At 38.5% G+C, this 21,098-nt stretch overlaps 1 protein-coding gene across 4 annotated transcripts in view; it reads right to left on the bottom strand.

Annotated features, from left to right (window-relative positions):
- unc5a (unc-5 netrin receptor A) overlaps positions 1 to 21,098 on the bottom strand; it is a 193,226-nt gene that overhangs the window by 101,887 nt on the left and 70,241 nt on the right. For all 4 annotated transcript variants that reach the window (XM_032555528.1, XM_032555530.1, XM_032555529.1 and 1 more), the window contains exon 2: positions 3,151 to 3,366. In XM_032555528.1, coding sequence (XP_032411419.1) covers positions 3,151 to 3,366 — 216 coding nt within the window. The remainder of the gene's footprint in view (positions 1 to 3,150; positions 3,367 to 21,098) is intronic.

Genomic DNA, 21,098 nt, shown 5'->3' with positions numbered 1-21,098 from the left:
GCTCATTAGGCACATTTGGTGTCTGCACACTGTACTCTACCAAATATTGCATCAAAGCAGTCCTCTTTTTTCGCACTATTGCACACACTCACACGCCGATGATGGTTAAGATTTTATAAATTGTGCAGCTCCATTTTCTGCTATTTGCATCACTGTCTTCAGCGTGTTGATCTTCAGATTTTTGATGTCAAAGACTGAAGTGCATCTTAATGGACGCGTATGTCTTGATGTCGCCATCACGATTTCAATCCCCAATCTGCATCGGATGTCTAGTAAGATGATTTGAAAGTTACAGATCGTGAGTGACAGAGAGTGGTGAGGAGTCGGGAGGGAGTGAGGAGTATCGACTCTTCACCATGCCGTTTGGACACACCACAAATCCCCAAACAAGACAGGCAGAGAGAGCAAAGCTTTCTTTCAGCAATTCGATGAGTGTGAGTTTTAAAAATTAATCTGAAGCTCAGCTGGCCTTTTAAGACTTCAAGGGGCCACTTTAAAGTTTCTAGAGTGCTTGTATTAGTTTCATTTCGAGTTGCCTTTATTTTAATTATCTCTCCTTTCTGTCTTCAGCATTACACTTTCGTTTTCTTTCGTCTGCACATGAAATAAAAGCCCACTGTCCATTCACGTTGCAAAAGGAAACTTCTCCATGGGAAAGTTTCCTTTTGTTCCTTCACTCAAGATCTGATATTCTCATAGAAAACAAAACAGTCAATTACTCACAATACGTTATTGCTTGTTGAAGCTTTAAAACTGTCTGTAGCTCACAAAAACCTTAAAGATTTTTTAACAACTTCATTTATATCAATAACAGTAACAAGGACATGGAAATCTTAATAAAAACTATGATGATTCATTTTTATTAGAATTGATTCTGACTCTGTAACATTTCACCATGATCATGCAAATTCATAAATGGCCTTAATGGTTGTCACTGTCAACTCCATGTACTCTGTTTTCATTTTTATTTACAGGAGGATGACTCCAAAACAACTACTGAATCAAACCAAGACTTCTCACACAAAAGGTAAAGCGATCAAGCAACAAAAGAGTTGGTGAATGGCAGCAGGCGTCTGGGGCTTGACAACAGGGGTTATTAAAAAGATGGAAGGTGTATTCAGCTCATCTTTCACCCACAGTCAATGTGCCTACGCAAAAAGTTACAGAAACTAAACCCTATTGAAATTGTATCCCATTGCTGTCTGTCTTTGGCAGCATCAGCAAGCTTAGCTGCAGTTCAAAATGCACCTGATGTATCACTGTGTGCATAATAGATTATGTTTTTTTCTCCTTTTGTTTATTTTGCTTATAAACTGTTGGCTACATTTATTGGCACCCCTTGTAAAGGTGCAAAAATACCTTAAATTAGTCAAGTATTGCAGCAGCACAATTTCACACAGAAAATAATTAAAAAATTCAACCTTTGTTTTCTGAGAAATATTTAGTTCCATCAAAATCGCCAGATGTAAAGTTATGGTTATTCCTTAACCATTCCTAAAAAAACATTTTTAAAAATTGGTGCAAAAAATAAAAAATTAAAATTTCATGCAGAGTTTCTAGGAACTTTTTAATCATAATTAATGATTTTCTGGTTCCTTGGGGTCAATATTTTGTATCACAAAGCCCAAATTTCTGTAAGGCACTGGTTAGAAGACTGATAGAGAAACCATATTTGTCTTGCTCCCCATCACAGTGAAGGAAATGCTAAGGGAGATTAAAAAAAAAAGAAACAATACTTCAAAGCTCAATGTTAGAGAACTGCATCAAAGAGTGGTCCCTGCATCACCATGACAACGCTCAGATCAGAGGTCTAAAACTCCACTTCTGGAGAGGTGATATTCTGTCACTTCTAAATGTGTCCTTGGTCCAACACAGCTGAAGAAAAAAGCTGAATTACCATCACAGGACGTGGTCAGGATCTACACAGACCTGAAAATGACACAATTATTTGGATCAGGTGTATTGATGCAGATACATTTCTAAAAGTAGCAGTACACTGGCCACAAAAGTTGGAGTTTGAGACGCCTTTGATTCTATTTAAATGCCATTCATTTGTTTGGGGGGGCATACGAGGACAAAAAAACCAAACCAACATTCTGATCCACTATTCTTTATACTATATATCCACTATAACTCGACCCACCAATATGCCTCTAATCCACATCAGAATGGAGTCACAAATCTGGACAATTACGAGATCCAAGGTGTAAAGTAAGGATTGTGGAACAGGATGTTGTGGTAGAAATCCAAAAAGCGGATATTGAGCAAAAGGGACTAGTCAAAACTTTCTTACTATGTATGCTTCAAGGTTATGAAATTTAATAGAAGAAAACTAAGCGGTGTCTTTTTGCCAAAGGGCAAGACGAGGCATTCACACCGCTAATTGTGCCAGCGGTGCTTTTATTAAAACAATTATTTTGTCTCCACAGAATAAATCTACTCATATTAATCAGTGTGAGATTATACTGATGCAATACATTGGATTAATTAAAATCTTTTCTTTAGTAGGGGTACCATATAATGTTGCACATAAAATTGAAATTATTATTGTTTTCACATTCATTCCACCTTTCATTCAGGCTCAGTATTAATTGTTTTAAATAAGCTTGGAGAAGATATAAACTTCAGCTGTGTCAAGAGTTACAATTATTACGTGAAAAGAGGCAAAAAAAAAATTTAATTGCAAACCTATATCGACAATGTCACCACAATTCATATTTGCATATCTGGGTATGCTCCCAATCACTGGTCAGAGGCGGTGAATGGGTGGTTTGGATTTGCAGGTCACTTCTGAATCACAGACATGCTTGTGACACCAATGGCAGAGACGGGGGGACTGCAGCACAACAAAGGGAAAAACAAACAGGTCTCCAAGGTGATTGTGGAGATTTCTGAGAATGAAACCAATGTGCTTATTATGAGAGTGTCAGGCTAAATAGGATGGAGGATGAGTCAGGAGTCTGTTGGAGCACAGTAATCGCCGGCAATTTGACGACCTTAGTTTCAGCACAAAACACTTTATATAATGTATCTGATAGATGTTGGTCCGTAGCTGACGACTGGAAAACACGGTCAAACAAAGACTGCTGATATTGGTTCAAACTAAAAAGAAATACACAGCACAAGTAACAATGGGTAGGTTCTGTGTACCTGTGGCTGGGTCAACAGTTCGCTCAATCAAGTGGTCGTCCTGGTGAACCCATTCTCCGTTGCACTTGAAGTAGATCTGGGTGGCTGGGGTCGAGCGGCAGGACAGGGTCACAGGCTTGTTCTTCACGATGTACTCGTCCTCAGGCTCCACCAGGAAGTGAGGCAGGAGGTCCGAGAATGCAGAGGGAAGTGCTGCTGTGGCCGGATGCTCTGAACCTTGGAGAATAAAAGAAGAGAGACAGAAAATGAAATATATTTCCAAGCTTTTGAAGTTGTGTCTGTAAGGCAGACACTGAGCCTATTCCCTGCCTCCATGTTGCAACTGCTGAGCGAAGATCAAATGCAGAGATTCAGGGTCCTTGGTAAATTTTAGCTCAAACGCATGCATGTTGGACGAGACAGTAGAAGATAGACAGACAAAGAGAAGGAGGAAGACAGATTTGTATGGTGTGGAGTTAGCAGTGACAGTGCTCAGCCTTGTGTGCTCCTGGCTGGGTCACAGGGGCAGCGCAGTCCATGTCTTCACTTCGGCTCTTAATCACAGCCCTTTTAACATCAGCGCTGATGGACCAGCAGCCATAAATCCTGCCTCAGTGACAAGACTACTTCACACTGTGTTATAGTGCTTTTCTGTCAGGACTCTAACCCAGCCTACATTAAGCTCCGCACAACAGATAGGACAGAGTCTCAAGATAAGTCACAGTTAAAACAGCCCACTGACTTAAAATCACTTATCTCCACGTGTTTCTAATCACTTAATTCTCCTGTTTGATAACCTCGGCACATGGAGGAACAAAGGGGAAGATACAGCGATGTGGAACAGTATTCAAACCACCGGAAGTTTTCATGATTTGTCGTGTTACAGCCACAAACCTAAATGTATGTTATTGGGATTTTATGTGACAAACCAACACAAATTGACAATTAATTGGGAAGTGAAAGGAATGCTTTTTTAATACTTTCTATTCCTTTAGCACGTCGCTTACTTCATGTATTCTTCACTTAATCTTTACACATCATTTATTGGTTATTTGCTTTGATTTATTCGTAAGTGTGGATTACTTGGGTTTTTGACATCTGGTGGGAATTTTATGTCGCCTACCCCATTAGAGTTTTGTCTTTAAACAGAAAACCATGACAATGTGTTCAATGCTTATTTTTTTTCCACATGTATTTACTGCTATGTACTTTTTTACTCCATACATTTAAATAAATTTGCAAAGCTCTGTCTGTAAGTCGCCTCTACACCTACGGAGCTGGCGTTGCTTGGAAAATTCACTACATTGTACGACAGACTTCTGTGCTTCCTAAAAATTGTTTAAAACAAACACATGATGAGACAAAACTGCCTACAGCGCACAGATCCTTCCTCTATGAACACGCTTTCTCTTTCTCTAAACATATTAGCCCTGCTTGAGAGATAGCAAGCAGACACAGAACAGAGCAGAAAGAAGGGAAATAACCTCTTTACACTGCCGACACACAGGGGAGATCAGTAAATCCCAAAATAAAACCCCTTTAAAAGGAGCGTAATATTAATTTACTGCCCTGAATCCAATATGGCTGACAGGCCAGACATTAACAACCTTCTCCATCACTCCCCGTGCAGCAGGAGAGGAAAAGGAGTCCACATCTCTCATAATGAAACGGCAGCACTCATCCTGACCTTTCTCTCCGCTTTTCCTCCCATCGTCCCTCCCCCACCGAGCCTTTTGTTCCTCCTAAGAGCACGTTGACGCTTTCGTTGGGGATTACATGAAGTTATGTTATAAATACTAAACTAGATAAATATGTTATCTGACAGTTGCTTCCCCTCTACACATCACATAAGCGTCTTTCTTTCCTTGCATGTTTTTTTTTTCTTTGCTTCACCCTTGTGCTGAGTTGCTAATTCATCAGGATGAGATTCAGAGAGGCGCGCCGGCACTGCTGTCGCTGAACCCCATTAATGTTTCGTGTACGTGTTTAACTCTTAATGAAAACTAAATGTTCTGTGTCCAATGAACGACATACATCACTTGCTGACACGTTGCCATTTTCCCTGTTTTTCCCGAGCACATTTTCCATATTGCACGCGTTTGCAGAGAAAAACATGGCAGCTCTTCTGTGCATTACAACACAACCGCCTGACATTATTTACTCTGTATGCAAGCGTGTCTCCTGTCTCATGGTGTCGCGGAAAAGGCCACAGTTTGTCATGAATAGTGACTATAATTGCTCTAAAGCGAAGCCAAAACTTTGCTAATAAACAGCGGGGGAGCAGCAGGTCAGGTTGTTTGAAAATGTGTTGGTCCTAATGATGGCGGCTTCTTCTAATGCGTGACTTTCAGCTTTGTGACCACGACTATTAGTTGGCTGAGCTGACCTTCCCTCACATCCCCTCCAAAAAAACTCCCTGTGAGCTAAAATGGTGGGCTGAAAGATGAAGACTGTGGGTGAGACCTGACACACCTGCCAGGTTAATCGTTTCTTAAAAGACAGATGATATTCAAGCAAAGAAAGAAAGAGAGAAAGAGAGAGAGAGAGAGAGAAAATCCCCAACAAGAAGCCCAACGAGTTGCAAGTAAGGCTTGATATTAACATGCCACTGCTTCTCATTTGCAGGGGTCACAATTGGCATGAACTCCTAACTTTTGATGATGTTTCCAATTTGTATTTGTGTGTGGGTGCATGGCAGTGCACTTCAAAGGAGGTGGGGGGTAAGCCTTTCATTTTATTGCATGTTCTTTAGGTTAATGAGGTTAAATACGTAATTTCTTTGGAGAAGTAAATTATCATTTTATGGGAGGGCATTCCAGTCACGCACTACTTTATGTCAAACTCATAATGAAGGGCTGATGGTGACTAAATTGGCTTAGATTATTGTCACGGCACAACATTCTTCAAAGTCATTCTACACACAAACACACACAGGGAGTATAAGCCACTTAGCAGACTTATTGCAGGTCAATGCACACACTAAATAAACATACTATAGCTCCATAGGCTCTGTATTACATTCCTCTCTGAGTGGGATTGGCTTAGGCCGACATTATGTGTCAAAAACACGCAAGGTCATTGACAGGTCATTGCATACGTGCATAAACAACAAACACTACAGGCTAAATGTCTCCCTGCCTAATCAGGCAGCCAATGAAAATGATTTATTCAGTGCAATATGCCGGATGTGATGCAGGAAGGCTGCAAACCGTGATGTTTGAAAGAAATGGGTAAGGTTTTGAACTCATATTTGGCTGCAGCTGCTTCTTCAGAGACAATTCAGCTGGCAAAATACACAAACACACACGCACATATCGCTAAACACACAGAACACGGATGCACCAGCTGTCAGTGTGCTGAGCCATGATGTCCAGGGCAGATTTCCTGCTGCAAACAGACTCCATGTCTCATCTGTCCAGCTGACCATGTCAACTCCCAAGTCAGGGGCACATCTACAGGAGGAGCATGAGGAGGACGTGATGAAGTGTTTGTGATGCAGTGAAAGAGACAGCTGGATATGCTTCTAAAACCCAAAATAGAATAATGTAACCGCAGCAGAGCTGAGTGACACAGAGACAAAATGCTATTACAAAATTGTCCACAATACAACAAATTTTAGCTATGAATCTCCCACAAGCACAAATATTGCTCTAGCGCTATGATATACAAATTACCAGGCTACTTAAAAAAACAATGCTTGTACCATCCTAACTGTGTAGCATGGAAGTGGCAGCATCATGTTGTGGTTTCTGTTGTGCAGCAGGAGGAACTGGTACACTTTATGAAATAGATGCCACCATGAGGAAAGAACATTTTATAGAAAATTGGAGTAAAGTTCTTAAGGAATCAGCTTGGATCTTCTGTCTGTCTTAATTATAAAGTGACTTAACAACAACAGAGTTATGGTTTTGACATGGCAATCACAAAGTCCTCAATTCTATGGAGAAGTTGTAGGTAGATCTGACAAGACGTGTGTGAGCCGGGCTACAAACCTGACTCGGTTCTACAAGTTCTGTCAGAAGGAATAGATCAGAAGTCTCTAGAAATGTTCTTCCTAAGTTTTCTGGCATTTAGCAAACAGAATATTGTTTTGGTAATTGTTACTAACCTAAAGTTTGTTCTGATTTAACTTCAGAGTGAGAGAAAAAATTGTGTATTTTTTTTTATGTGGTGTATGTAAACATCTGGTTTCAACTGTTTAACCCAATTAAAAGTCTGCAAGATTTCAAAGCAAATTGAAAATCTCTGATCTGATTCACAGAGGCAGATCAATTCAAACTGATATGTTTGAGCTTTTTTGCATTAAAGAAAAGGTAAAAAATCTCAGGATGTGCAAAAGTCTCTGGATGTGAAGGATGTCTCTGTCCAAAGTTAGTAGACCACACCTAAAATGACCTGTATTTGTAATTTTGAGTACATTAATCACAATACATTTGTGGTAGCAACAATCCCATCAGTCATAATTTCAAAACATAACACATTATCAATTTGTTGAACGCGTCAGGGGGAAAAAACCTCATACAGCAACACCAACAAGCCAATTACTTTTTCCATTTAAGGACAACTAAGCGTTATCTCAGTTCCCCATTCAAAATGATTAAACATTACCATGCCTAAACCATAAAGTATTTTAAAAAATAATTTATTTTAAGACGTGTTTTTGCACTTCTCCAATTATCTATTTTTCATCATTTTTGAGCTGTGTTATCTCCAACTGATTTTTTCTTTCTGTACACAACAAATTCAAGTCTCACTTTAAAACAACATTCCACGTACATATGCTCTTTTATCCTCCACTGCTGCTTGCTGTCAACATGTCTTATCACCATCTGTAAAACATGCATGTATTATTATTTTTTTTAAAATTTCACCCCTATCTGCTTGTAAAACAAAATTGCAAAATGCACTGCTGTTACAGCACGGGCATATCAGCAGGGTAGAAAATCTTAGCCGGCGAGGAAATATAACTCTCTTTTGTGTTCCTCCCTCACGGCATCAACACATCATGTGCCCTTTGGAGCCAATTACAATTTTTTTTTAAACAACATCATGTCCCTGAAGGAAGGCATCATTGAGCAATCACTGGGCGCAATTTACATCACAATGATGAACGGCAGCTGTAACAAGTGCTTTATGACACCATCAGTCCTTACGATGTTCCCCGAAATTAATTCAATTAAAGTTACCAGCCAGAGTATTAAACAATTTCAAGTTTAGCGGCCATTAACAGGCAAAGATTTCTCATCCGCTGATGTTGATGTTTTTCCTCTAAATCCCCGCTTTGTTCGAGTGGTTTTCTGCTTGAATTTAAAGCACTCACTGTCTTTATTTAGTAATCAGTCCAAGTCTGATGTTTGTGCATAATGGTTCCAGGAACAGCAGCAATTTTCAAACATTCTTGGAAATACCATCCATAAACCAATGACAACATTTATACAGGGAGTTATCAAACACACAAAATGAAGTGGAATTGGATGTGCAAGAGGGAGAAAAAGCTCCATCCACCTTCATATATAAACTGAAGAGTGGCTAACTGATTTATGTTTGTCCCCAAGATGACAAATATTTACCCCTCCGCATGTCTGCAGTTCAGAGTACATTTTTCATTGAGACAACCATGCTTCAGCAAGCACTCCTTCACAGGCCACAGACACTAGTTCTGTGTCAAACACACACACACACATACGTAGAATCCAAAAACACGAGCACACACGTTTCCAAAACATGATAAAAATAACAAAAAAATGCAAGAATGCAAATGAGGAAAAATGCTCAGAAACAGATTTGTTATATTTTCAGTTAAAGGAAGCCAGAGAGTTAAGCGAGCAAAAAGAATCTGCGAACAACACGGGTCATTAATACCGAGCTAGAAAACGATCAGTTACTGTCACCAGCTGCATTCATAGCTACACGAGGAACGCATTGCATTTCATAAACATGTGGGAGGACTGGCGGCAATGGCGATGTGAACCTCATCAGGTCATATTTGCATCTGATGGACATAGACACTTTAAAAAAAAAAAAAATCTATTGATTCAAGGACAGAAGGAGAAGCAAGGCCTTGGAGAATATTGGTGAATATGTAAATCGGTCTCACATGCTAAATGGAATTATTGCTACACTGTCCTATTTAATTGAGTACAAAACTGGCTGCTGTCTTACTGCGGGAGAGTGCAAACATCTGTTTGCATTTATTCCTTCTTGATATGAATAACGCATTTCCTAAAGCATTTCTGAGATCAGTTGGATGCACTTATGAACCTTTGCGGAAATGTTCAGACGCCACTTCACCAAACGGTTAGCGCTTTAAAAAAAAAATGATAAGCAGCTTTTCATATGATGTCACTAATCAGTTTGTCAAAGAAGACAAAAAAGTTGGGAGTCAGCTTGTGTAAATACGGCAAACATCAACACAATTAATGAGCCTTGCACCTTCGAACAGGAGCTTACACGTTTGCTTTTTCCGGTTTGTTGATTCCTGTTTATTAATTTTTCTTGTCATCTGTTTGAAGATCCGCCTCAGTGGTGGGAAGAGGGTTGGGGGGGCTCCAAGCATCGCCGTTTACCACCAGCGCCGGGACGACACTCTGCGACACCTTTGCTTTCAGCTCGCTTTCAAGTCAGCGCCGTGTTGAAAGACGCGTTTGCCTTGAACCCTACGAGACCATTTTAAGTCCCTGTCAGTGTAAAAGAGCTGACATTTTGGGAGCGCAAGTGAGATGCTTGTTTGTGTGGGAAATGTGTTTGTGTGAACACACAGCTCAGAGTGATGCTTCCAGATGAACAGCTGAGAACCTAAATTTGTGCCCAACACCAAGAGTGCGAGACAAATTTATCATTGTGTTTTCTTAATAGCTGCGTGGTCAAACGTGTGATTCTGAAGCAATGGTCCTATTCTTGGAGGAGTCATTAGCAGTTATGACTACGAGTCTAAATTGGAAGAAATATTCACATTCATCACTCAAGTGCTACAGATGACGCTGTCCCCTCTCAGCCCCAGATGTTTCTGCAGACAGTCAAGCTTTGGGGCTAAACCAGTGTTTTCAACAATTAGTTCTGTGCGTAGGGGGCTTAATCGCCGGCTGTGACTTTCAAATAAACTCATTAGGCTGCTCTATAAATTCAGTCATTAACCAAACTACATACTGTATATTCATTCTTTTATAACAAAGTTTAGGGAAGAATGTGTAATATTTTCTACCCACAAAGAATAAATGTGAGCATCTAAGGGTAAAAATATCAGCGGTGATTCATCAGTGCCTTTCAGAAAAAAAACCCTGAAAATCTGAGTCACTATTATGTAGTTTATTGAGGAAAATATTCAGAAAGGTTTCATCTCAGAGTTGACCACACATTTCCTGTCAGAGCACTTAACACCTTACAGCAGTCTGTTTGTGTGGAACTGGATGAGCCAATTAAAAATATAATGTGTGTCGTTACCAGGCAGATATGTTTACGCTGCAGTCTTTGGAGTATTCAGCAAACATGCTTGTTCAGGACAAGAGATTTCTGCAAAGTCAGCAACTCAAGGTAAACAACTGGGCTTCCTTGGATGCATTATTCTTCACCAACTAGCATTGACTGCATTAATTCACATAATTATGATAGAAGTGGCCTTCACAGAACAGCTGGATTTACGAGGAGATTAAATTAGACACAGGTGGGCTGCCTTTTCTAATTAGGTTACTTCTGAAGGGAATTAGCTGCACTAGATTTTATTTAGGGACGTCGGAGTAAAGGTGGCTAAATGCAAGGATTTCTAAAACTCTCTGTGACTATTTCTGGTGTACTGAAAATATGAAAAAGCTCAAAGCATATTTATACTTTAGCAAACAGAATATATTCAATATCCTCAACAAAACAAAAATGTTCAAATTGATGACACTTTCTGAATGAAACACGGCTGCAGAATGTTCTAGAAAATAGAAGAAAAGAAACAAAAATCTTTTCAAATATTTCCAGACACTAGAAGCATATTATGTGGTCTACATTATGATATGAAAACACAACATGAAAGACTGTGCTGTTGCTAGCACTTCAATATAAATGTGTATAAATTTTCAAGACATCACCTGCTGGACTTTAGTGGTGAATGTTTTTTGTTTTTTTTTCTTCCAAGAGAGTAACAGAGATTTAAACATATCTGACTTAATAACTGCAAGCAAGCCTCAAAGGAGCTGTAGACATACAGAGCTGAGCAGGACAGGAGCAAGCGCAGGCACAGGCTCAGACGCTGCTATCCGAGGCATGCACACACTTCTGGATTTGTCGTCCCTTTACGCCTAGCCTGAAACAAGGTTATCCATACACAAGTTGATTATAGAGCTCACAGCAGGCAGAGGAGGAAACAGTAGCAGTCAGCAACATGGACAGAAATAAAGAAAAATCCTTACATTTTTAAAGAAGAGGTTTAAAACTCACAATAGAAGGAGAAAGAGGTAAAGATCCTATTTAGATTACCAAATTAATCCTTTGATTAACAGATCCACAAAGAAGTACAATAAATTTGCACAAAAACTGTAGAAGACCTGACTGCTGGAATAGTCTGATGAGGAGGAAAAATTGATCCAATGAAAGAACAGAATTCCAGTTCATTGAGGTAAAATGTATCAGGATATGAACTAATCAAGTCTTTATGAAAGTTTATAATCCAATAATGATTATAGAAATGGATGAGAAACAGTCGATATAACAGATTTTTAAAATATCCTGCTCATGATGCCGTTTGTTCACTAATATTCACTAACAAACCTCGAAGGTTTTCACAGAACATATGAACTTATAACTTAGGTGACTCCTGAAACTTTTATCAAAAGCTTTTTTTAGCTTTTATCGAAAGAATCGGGGAAAAAATAGAAACTGCAGTTTCTATTTTTTCCATTTGCAAAAAGTTTCAAAACTATTTATTATCAGAAACATCACTATTACATGTTACTTTGTGTTTCTCTGCACAAGATAAAAATAAATCACTAATAATTGTAAATTCCTCCTTTCACTATAACTGCACACTCACTGTAAAGTGAAATTACAAATTATGGATTAAAAACACATTTTCATACAGCATCTCTATTCTTACAAAAGGCCTTATTTTTAAGGTTTGCCAACTTGCATCAACTCGACATGCCATGTGTTCCCCTGAGTGCTGGGAAATGACACAACAAATGCAAAGGACCTAACTGCCTGTGTCTGCAGAAACCCCTTAAAAAATCCCTCCTTCTCAAGGGGTTTCTGACACGAACCAGTGTTACTGAGCCCAGTGACACTCATCAGCCACCTCTAACTGCCTGTTCCTTCTCCTCTTCCTCCTCGTGTCAGAGCGTACCATCCTCCTCGCAAGGATCTGGGTAGAAACAAATGGAGGATGACTTGAACTATCTAATTAGTGTGACAGAGCTCAGAGGCTTTGCAGCATATGACAGAGAGTTAGAACACAACACAAAGGTATGATGCATAACAAGGCTGGGAGAAGGCATCACCTGTTCAACGCTAATAACCGGAAAGAAAAGCCAGCACCAAGTTTCTGCAGGTAATTTACCAGGCTAGGAGTTTTTAGAAAGGACTTCCAATAAGACTTAACTTACAGTCCACCATTAAAATATCAGACAAGTGTTTCAGTCACCACCCTAAAAAAAAAAAAAAGAAATTGAAAGGATTCTTTTAATGAGACGGAGAGCAACTGAGAAATTAAATTAAACTTGCAATGCAATGGATTTTCTTCATAAAGAACTATTGCTCTCACTGTACAAACAGTATGCAGTTCGCCTATCCTTGCTGCCACTGGCTCTCAGGTAAGTATATACGGCTCTGGAAAAAAATTAAGAGACCACTTAAAATGATCAGTTTCTCTGAGTTTACTTTTAAGATTGTTTTTTTATTCTATGAACTACTGACAACATGCCTCCGAAATCCCAAGCAAAAAATGTTTATTTATTTGCAGAAAATGAGAAATGGTCAAAATAAGTGCTTTCAGGCCTCAAATAATGCAAAGAAAACAAGTTCATATTCATTTAGAAACAGCATTAATGCTTTAACTCAGGAAGAGTTCATAAATCAACATTTGGTGGAGAAACCGTGAGGTTTTCAATGGGTTCAGTGCAGTGATCTCTTCATTTTTTTTCAGAACGATATGTAAGCAACAACATGTCAAACTGTAGACAAAGTTTCATTTTCAACAAGTTTAAAGCATTAAATTAAGTATAATGAGATCTCAGGTCATTATTTCGTAACACAAGATATTAAAATACCACAACATTTATAAGTGAAGAATGTTGAGAAAAGCCTGTTGTAGAAAAACTAACCCTGTCTAGTTTGTCTACAACAACACAAAGTTTTGACGACTATCAATCTGATTTTTGTAAAACATTTTCAACAGAAGCTGCTTTACATAAAGTGTCCAGACATGATAATGGACAAACACTTGGGCTATTACTCCTTGAGACTACTACTGTGTGTTCTCCCCTTTCTTCTGATTGTCACAACAAAATGTGAACCTGAAAAAGTCATATCACACATGTTTTAATATCTCTTATAGTTGTTCCCTGCTTATTTTAGCATTAATTTAAAATTTCTGACTTGAACTTTTAGGGTCCTTCATGGTCAAGCTTCTTATATTACTGAATTATTAAAGCCTCATACTCCCAGTTGAGCCCTCAGGTTCTCAAACCAAAATCTACTCTTAGTCCCATGAAAAAGATTAAGAAAAAACTTGAGGGGATTGCTCTCCCCTGACTTTCATTCCTCAACTGTGGTACTTTAGGGAGTTTCAAGTGCAATTGATCATTTCTCGTTTAGACTCTAAAATATCAGGACTAATCAAACCAAAAATTGATAATCCTACACTGAACAAAGGCTTCCTAAAATACAGTTTCATGTTTATGAAACTTTTGTTGAGGAGCAAATTCATGTAAACTTTGGGCTAAGTAAACATGGACTGATTAATTATAGATTGATAAGAGACACATTTCATGATTAGCTTAGAGGTACTCTAGTTGATAAAAAAGAGACAAATAAATTGGGATTGTTAATTTTTGCCAAAATGTTGCTAACATCCAATCTGTCATTCCTGTAAAATTCATACTGCGTATTGTGTCTCCTCATAAGTCGTGTCATGGAAGGTGACCTCTAACAAACATTTGGTCATGTTTTAACATTTAATACAATTCTACTCAATATTAGTTTTAATAACTGTGATATCTTCTCTATTTGGATCAATAAAAACAGCAGTGAAACCAACATGGCTCATTTTGAAACTTTTTCCACTAGTTTAAGCAGTTTCATCCGCTTGCTCCTGTGTTTACGTATAGCAGGTCAAATGAAGGTACCATTTGGAAAGACTAAAATCATGTCTCTGTATTATTTTAAAATTCTCATTTGTGTTAAGTAAAAAAAAATGACAGGTTATTATTGAAAGGCTGTCTTGCAAAATGAACCAAAAAGTTTTAACTGTAAAGCTGTGCTTTTTGTGATAATTTTAGCGATAATCCCTAAAGGCAGGATGAGAAAAGTTTTATGAATCACCTACAGTCTGGTCAACGGAAAGTATTTAATTTAAAACCTCTCAATCAATAAGAACTTATTTGAATTTCTTTATCCACACATACCTAATTTCCTATCATGATATTTCCCTTCAATATTCAAAGCTTTTTTTACTTGTACGCCTACACATAACCACTTTTACATATTAATAAAGTCAGAAAGCTTAGTATTTTTGCTTAATCCAACTTAAATTGTTTCTTCTCTGTTTATCTTTTTATGTGGATGTATTGTCAGACATGTAATGAAGAGTATTTTTTTGACATCAGATACAGCTGCATCAACAAATATTGTAAAGTCAGCTGGAATAATCGATTTGGTATTATGAATACCTGAACTCAATACTCCCCAATAAAACTGAAATATTTTATCTGAAGCATAAACAAGACAGCCAGTATGAACCTTTTATCTACCTAGTTGATGCAACAATAAGCCTTTTGCACTGAGACCACACAGATATGTGGCTAATGTTAGAGGCAAAGTCCAATGACAATCCCCGCCTCTGTAAGCCGCAAGGTTGAAAAGAATAATGAATGTTGTAAGAGAAAGACATGTAGAAGTGTAGGAAGAGAATGATGAAAAGACAAATGTTTTTCCACAGCGACATGTGTGCACAAGATGCAAAGCCTTCAATTCAGAGGCTGTGGACCTGAAAGAGAAATATGACTGAGAATTATGTAGATAAGTGTGAACCTGTCTAGAAATGAAAGGCAGAGCTGGTTATCTGATATGACTTTCCCTCCAAAGCATAACCAAAGCACATCTCAACTCCACGCGTGTTTAGGGTATCAGTCCTAGGCAGCACAAGCATGAAGAGTGGGAAACTCATTTCAACCTGAACAGCTTTTTGATTATTTTCAAGTTTTTTTTCCCCCTCTCTCTTTCTTCCTCTACCTCTTTCCAGTCCTCTTAACATAAAAACCACAAGCAAAGACACACCAGCGGCTCTGGCTCAGCAACGCATGAATACAAATCGGTTTTGGAGGAAGCGTTGCTTTCAATGCACAAATCACATCGTCTCCTACATCTTAGATTAAGCTACCTTACAAAATGAATACATTTTCTCAGCCAATTAAACGAGGTTTGCTTTGATTTGAAATACTAACTTTGGTGACTAAAACGAAGTCGTGAGCGTGTGAGTGCTGCGTGTGAATGTGCCACATGTCACATTCACACCAGCAAGTGGGAAAAACACAAATCCAGATGAACTTCGGTCAAAATCAGACAGCTTAACCTTCTCACTTTAACAAATGTCGTCCTAAATAAGAATGACTCATGTTATTTGGCCTTTATCTGAGCTTTGGTAATCACACTTATAATATGCACATGACTCCATTGACAGCCATGTGTATTAAGAACGATGTACGCCAACTTTGGGGACATGCGGCATGGCTCTGCCCACCGACATCTGCATAATAATAGTAATGATGGAGGCTGATGTGCAGTCACTGAAGATGTCAACAAGGAGAAAATCACAGAAATAACACAAACGGGAAAGAAACGGTAAATTACAAACAGCGACTGGGCATTAGATCCTGTTTCTAAAATTGTTTACTTGTTTTTCCATCAGACTTTAATTTCCTCTGCATTAGCAGCACTGGAGCCTGTATAAAGCAGAGATAAAGAGAAGGTAACACAGCTGAGCACGGCGCTTGGTCTGCTTTAACCCTGCAGATCAGACGTGATGTAATGGGATTTAAGCTACTTCAGGCCTGGACTGCTGATGCCTGCGCAATTTAATTTCCTACACCCTGTGCCACACAACAATTTGTCTTATTAAAAAACGTATTATTTTAACTCGTCAACTCGCCTTTAACACATAAAGACATGTATCTCCCTGCGCATGGGAGCCGGTATAACTAGAGGCTGGCACATGTCTTAATGCCTCGAAATTATAACGTTTTTCAAACCCAGGAACGATGAATTAAAAAGTTAAGTTTAACTTTTAGGAATTTATGGCAACGTACGTGTGAATCTCATTCTAAAATGAACGACGCTGCCCATGTTTAGAGTGCTGATGTAATGTCTTACTAAGCACAACTCAAAGATTTTATCATTTCTTTCTTTTTTTCATGCTCTCTCCTTTGCTGCAGGACTTCTTCACTCCAGCTAAAATCTTTCATTTCGCCTTACTGTGTCCTGGCTCAGAAAGTTTTGGCTTACACTGATTTGACATTTTTCTTAAACTAAAATGCGATGTAATATTAATTCATGGCATGTTGTGCAAAATGTATGAAAGAAGCTTCAGCTGTTAGATTAAGGGTGCACCGTCATTAATGGAAGATCTAAATGTTCTATTAACTGGACAACACTGATGCAGAACACATAGAAAAGTAATTTCAGGACTATTATTATTATACTGTATAACATAGAAAAACCCTAAAACTATGATATTATGGCTCATTCTAATGAAATTATTGTTAATATACACAGGCTTTGTTTACTACTCCGTTTCTCTCCCTGCAACATGACCCTTTGACTCTGCCTGAGCATTCTGACTTTGGTAGCTATGACAGTGTGAGTTTTGCGAACATGTATTGTCAACCCTATGAATCTGATCCAGTTCTAGACAGGGAGGCGCAGAAAGGCCACAACTAGCCATGCTCTTTTAGCGAACCCTGGCTTTGTTTTGACCGGTTGGCTTCACACATTTGTGTGACATTTTGAAGTGCATGTATGATGCAGGCACTGCAAAAACTACATAAGTTGTCTTAATTATTTATTGTTACATAAATTTTTCACTGTACAACGCTTCTAGCAACGTTTTTAAATAGAAATCCTGGGTTGTTAAAAATGTTTACGATCGTGAGTGTTGTGCTCATTTCAGGAGGGATTGGGACACATTATTATTATTATTCGATTTATTTAGTTGGGAGAAAGTTTGCTCCAAAAACTAATTTTCAAAATACAAATTAACTGAATTAATTAAACACATATCCAAGTGTGTCCAACTATATAGTTCAGATACATATAGAAAATGAAGAACTTGCCGACTTTCGACATATGCATTCTCCACAATTCTGTTTTTATAGCTCTGATTAGGGAGCTCTTGCAACTTGCTCTTGATGCGTAGCTTGACCTTTTTGACCTTTTGATTTCTGAGAAATATGAAGTGGATGTTCTGCAAAGCATAAAAGGTACATCAACTGTTTCAAATGTTCAATTCAAGAGCTGATCTCAGATTTCTGAGATTTGTTATTTTAGTCTTTCTGTATTCTAACTAAAGTTTATCTCATGTTTAAAATCTGTGTTGATAAGCAGTGTATGAGTAACAGGGTAAGACAGGTGTGCAGAAAGTGTACTACGTGTTGCCAGCATGTTTACTTGGAGTGTGCCAGCTGAAGATATTTAAAGCTCTGTCATTATTTGTGTAGAAAACTCGAATGACCTTTGAAAATGTAATCTTGCTGAGCCTGTGAACTGCTTGTTTTCCAACACCAAAATCCCAAAATCATTTGCTGTTCAGTGTGCAAAAAAAGACTAGATGTAATAACACTTCTACAGTTTAGCCTGCAAAGCAGGAATAAACACACAAGTATCTCTTCGGGGAGGAAGGGGAAGATTTGCTCAAGGAGAAAGTCCATTTCTCTGCAGCCAGTAAAGTTAATGTTGTATTCCTTTCAGTCCAGAACAACCAAATCTGTTATATTGTATGTAAGTCATGGTCAGCATGACAAACCCTTCTGTTCATCATCGTAACACAAAGGTTGAGTCAGCTGATGCAGAAGCAAAGTGAATTTAAGATCACAGCTTTGTTTTTTTCCTCTCACTCACATTTACAAAGCCACACAAACACATTTCACAAACTCTATAAACTGTCCCCTTTAAGGTCATCTTTTAGAGACTAGTGACTTTCAATCTGTCATATTCACATTGTGAATGCAATAAAAGGGAAAAACCAACATGTCTGCTTTGTTATTATCGTGTTTGTGCTCAGCAAACTCAACCTTTTATCCCCAGTTCCCACCACAGGTACAACAACAGCTGCTAGAGGTTTTTCTTCCTTCTCTGTTTTCTCCAAATCCATAAAGAGCCTTGATGGCCACGCTCTACATTACAGAGACAGAAATTGCCTCCACATCCAACCCAATAATGTGCATGAACAATAGCAAAGCATTAGGTGACTGGCAATAAATATCTGAAAAGAGGCACTTTGCTCCTGGAAAATATACCAATAGATTTCAACCTATGAAGATAGTGGACTAATCTTATCAGGGCTGTCGAGCGGCGCTCATAAAACTGAAAAATGGCGTAAAGTGCTGCAATTGCAAGACAGATCATTATCAAAATTAATAAGAACACCTTTTTTTTATATAAATCGAGTCTGCATGTCGGCCTGTTCTTTTCTTGAGAGTGGAGCAGAAAATAGAGTCCTGGAGACTTACTGCAATTAGGGCTTTTCTTGTTTGACTGTAAAACTACCTGGAAAATGGAAGTCTTAAACTATAGGCTCACTCTGAGAGCATTTGAATGTCATTTGGATAATGGATCCGTATTCAGGGTTTCTTTGAGGTGATGCTTTGAATGCAAGGCAGGTGTCGGCATAGAAAGGCCACGTCTGAACGCACCATCCTGTCAATTTGGTTTTAATGACAATTCAGTTTCCGAGAAGGGGAAATGTTAGTCATAGTAAATCTAGCATGACAGGCCTGATTTCACTTGAACATTTCCTTTCTTTAAATGACGAGCCAATTCCTCCAAGACAGCAGGATATGGTTTAACTTTCAGGTGAATGAGAGCTGAGCACCGCTGGTCTTTTTCAAAAGAACAGGAGAAAAGACAGGCTCTGAAACACTTAGGAATTAGAAAATGCATATTAATAATCCTGCAGCAAGTTCTGAATCCAAATGTGAACTCGACAATGAATTTAGATTTTTAAAACTATCTGTTATCGAGCTTCAATTCAAAAATGTAAATGTCTTTCCTCTCCAGCTCCCTAAATTAAATAACAGAGATGTTGCTCAGCCTTCGCAGGTGAAAGAATCAATTAGGGAGAATCTAATAGCCAAGCTCTCTCAAGTAATAACTTCATTTCAGTCCTGCCCTGTGAGACACAAACAAATTTCAAATGAGACAATGAAAACAATCAACAAATCAAGCCAGAAAAACAAGCTACTAAAGCAAATAAGGGCTGCAGAAAAACACTATTTTATAAAGGTTAAAAAACAGCGAGATTTGAAACAGACAAGCTGAGATTGTACCTCAGAGGAGCAGAGGTGCTGCCAGTCTACAGCAAGTGCAAATTAACTCATACAGAGAGGATGAAATTATTTGAAAGTGGTCACTAAGATGACATAACGATTGTGTAATAAGAGTACATTGTGTCCCTACAGTACTTGTTAGGTTAGACCCTTAAACAAACAGTCCATGTTATTTAATTTAATGAATACCAATGACTGCATTCTGCACATTAAATCATCACATTTCCAGTCTTCTGCTTCTAAATATGAACCAACACTTTATTATAAAAACATAGAAGCAGCGGCAGAAAAGCAAGAAGCACAGAAGAAAGATATTTCAGACAGAATTATGTTGAACAGATAACACTGTCATGTTATTTTTGTAAATTCTAAGATCTTCTGTAACTAAAAGACACAATTGTCAAAGCAGCCCCATATATAAAAGCTAGCTGTATCCATGGCTCACATCTTTGCAATCAGGAGTTTTTTTTTCCTTCTCTCTAAATCTCATGAAGAAAAATGAACAGTGGCAGCGCATGAAATTCTGTAATTAAAGCCAGATTAGTAATAATGCTCTGATTGTAGTCATGTCTGCTCTGCATATATTTAGTTTCCAGGTGGTGATTATGATTTACTGATTATGTGGTATTATTAACCAAAAAAAAAAATTAGCACATGAAAAGGAAGAAATACATTTAAATATAATTTAAGTCACATTTCTCGCAGCAACAACACTAGAATAACGTTTTTACACCGAGGGTTTACCTTCTCACCTAACAAAGATTCAGAGCAGATCTGCAGCGTGAATCTCAACAACAAATGTACCATGAGAGCTGGTAATAAATGACACAACCTCCCTGAATCAATGAGTTGAGGAAACTGCTTCTGCTCAGCAGTTATAAATGGTTGTCACTGTGTAAAACGCCAACTTTCTTCTATGCGGCGAAGGATCGGAGCAGTATGTCCAGTGGCAATCCCGACAACCCCTGCCCACATTCCTTTTCAGAGGAAAGACATATTGCATTTCTTCCCCCATCACCTCTACTAGAGGCTTGGGCCCATGACGTCTGAAAGGCAACTGTGGTTTAAGTTCTCTCCCTGTCAAATTCTGGTCCACTGATGTGTTGTGACTTGGGGGGGGGGGGGGGGGTCATAACAAGTCCCAATTTCAGTTTTCCGGAAGCCATGGGGAAGAAGGTGCTCTGGTTAGGAGATACCAGAGTGAAACTTTCTGGCTTACACACAAAATACCATGTG

This window comes from Xiphophorus hellerii, chromosome 23 (genome assembly GCF_003331165.1).
Source record: "Xiphophorus hellerii strain 12219 chromosome 23, Xiphophorus_hellerii-4.1, whole genome shotgun sequence".
Taxonomy (NCBI): domain Eukaryota; kingdom Metazoa; phylum Chordata; class Actinopteri; order Cyprinodontiformes; family Poeciliidae; genus Xiphophorus; species Xiphophorus hellerii.
Note: the sequence above shows the minus strand (reverse complement) of the source record. Positions and strands in the feature narration are given on the sequence as shown.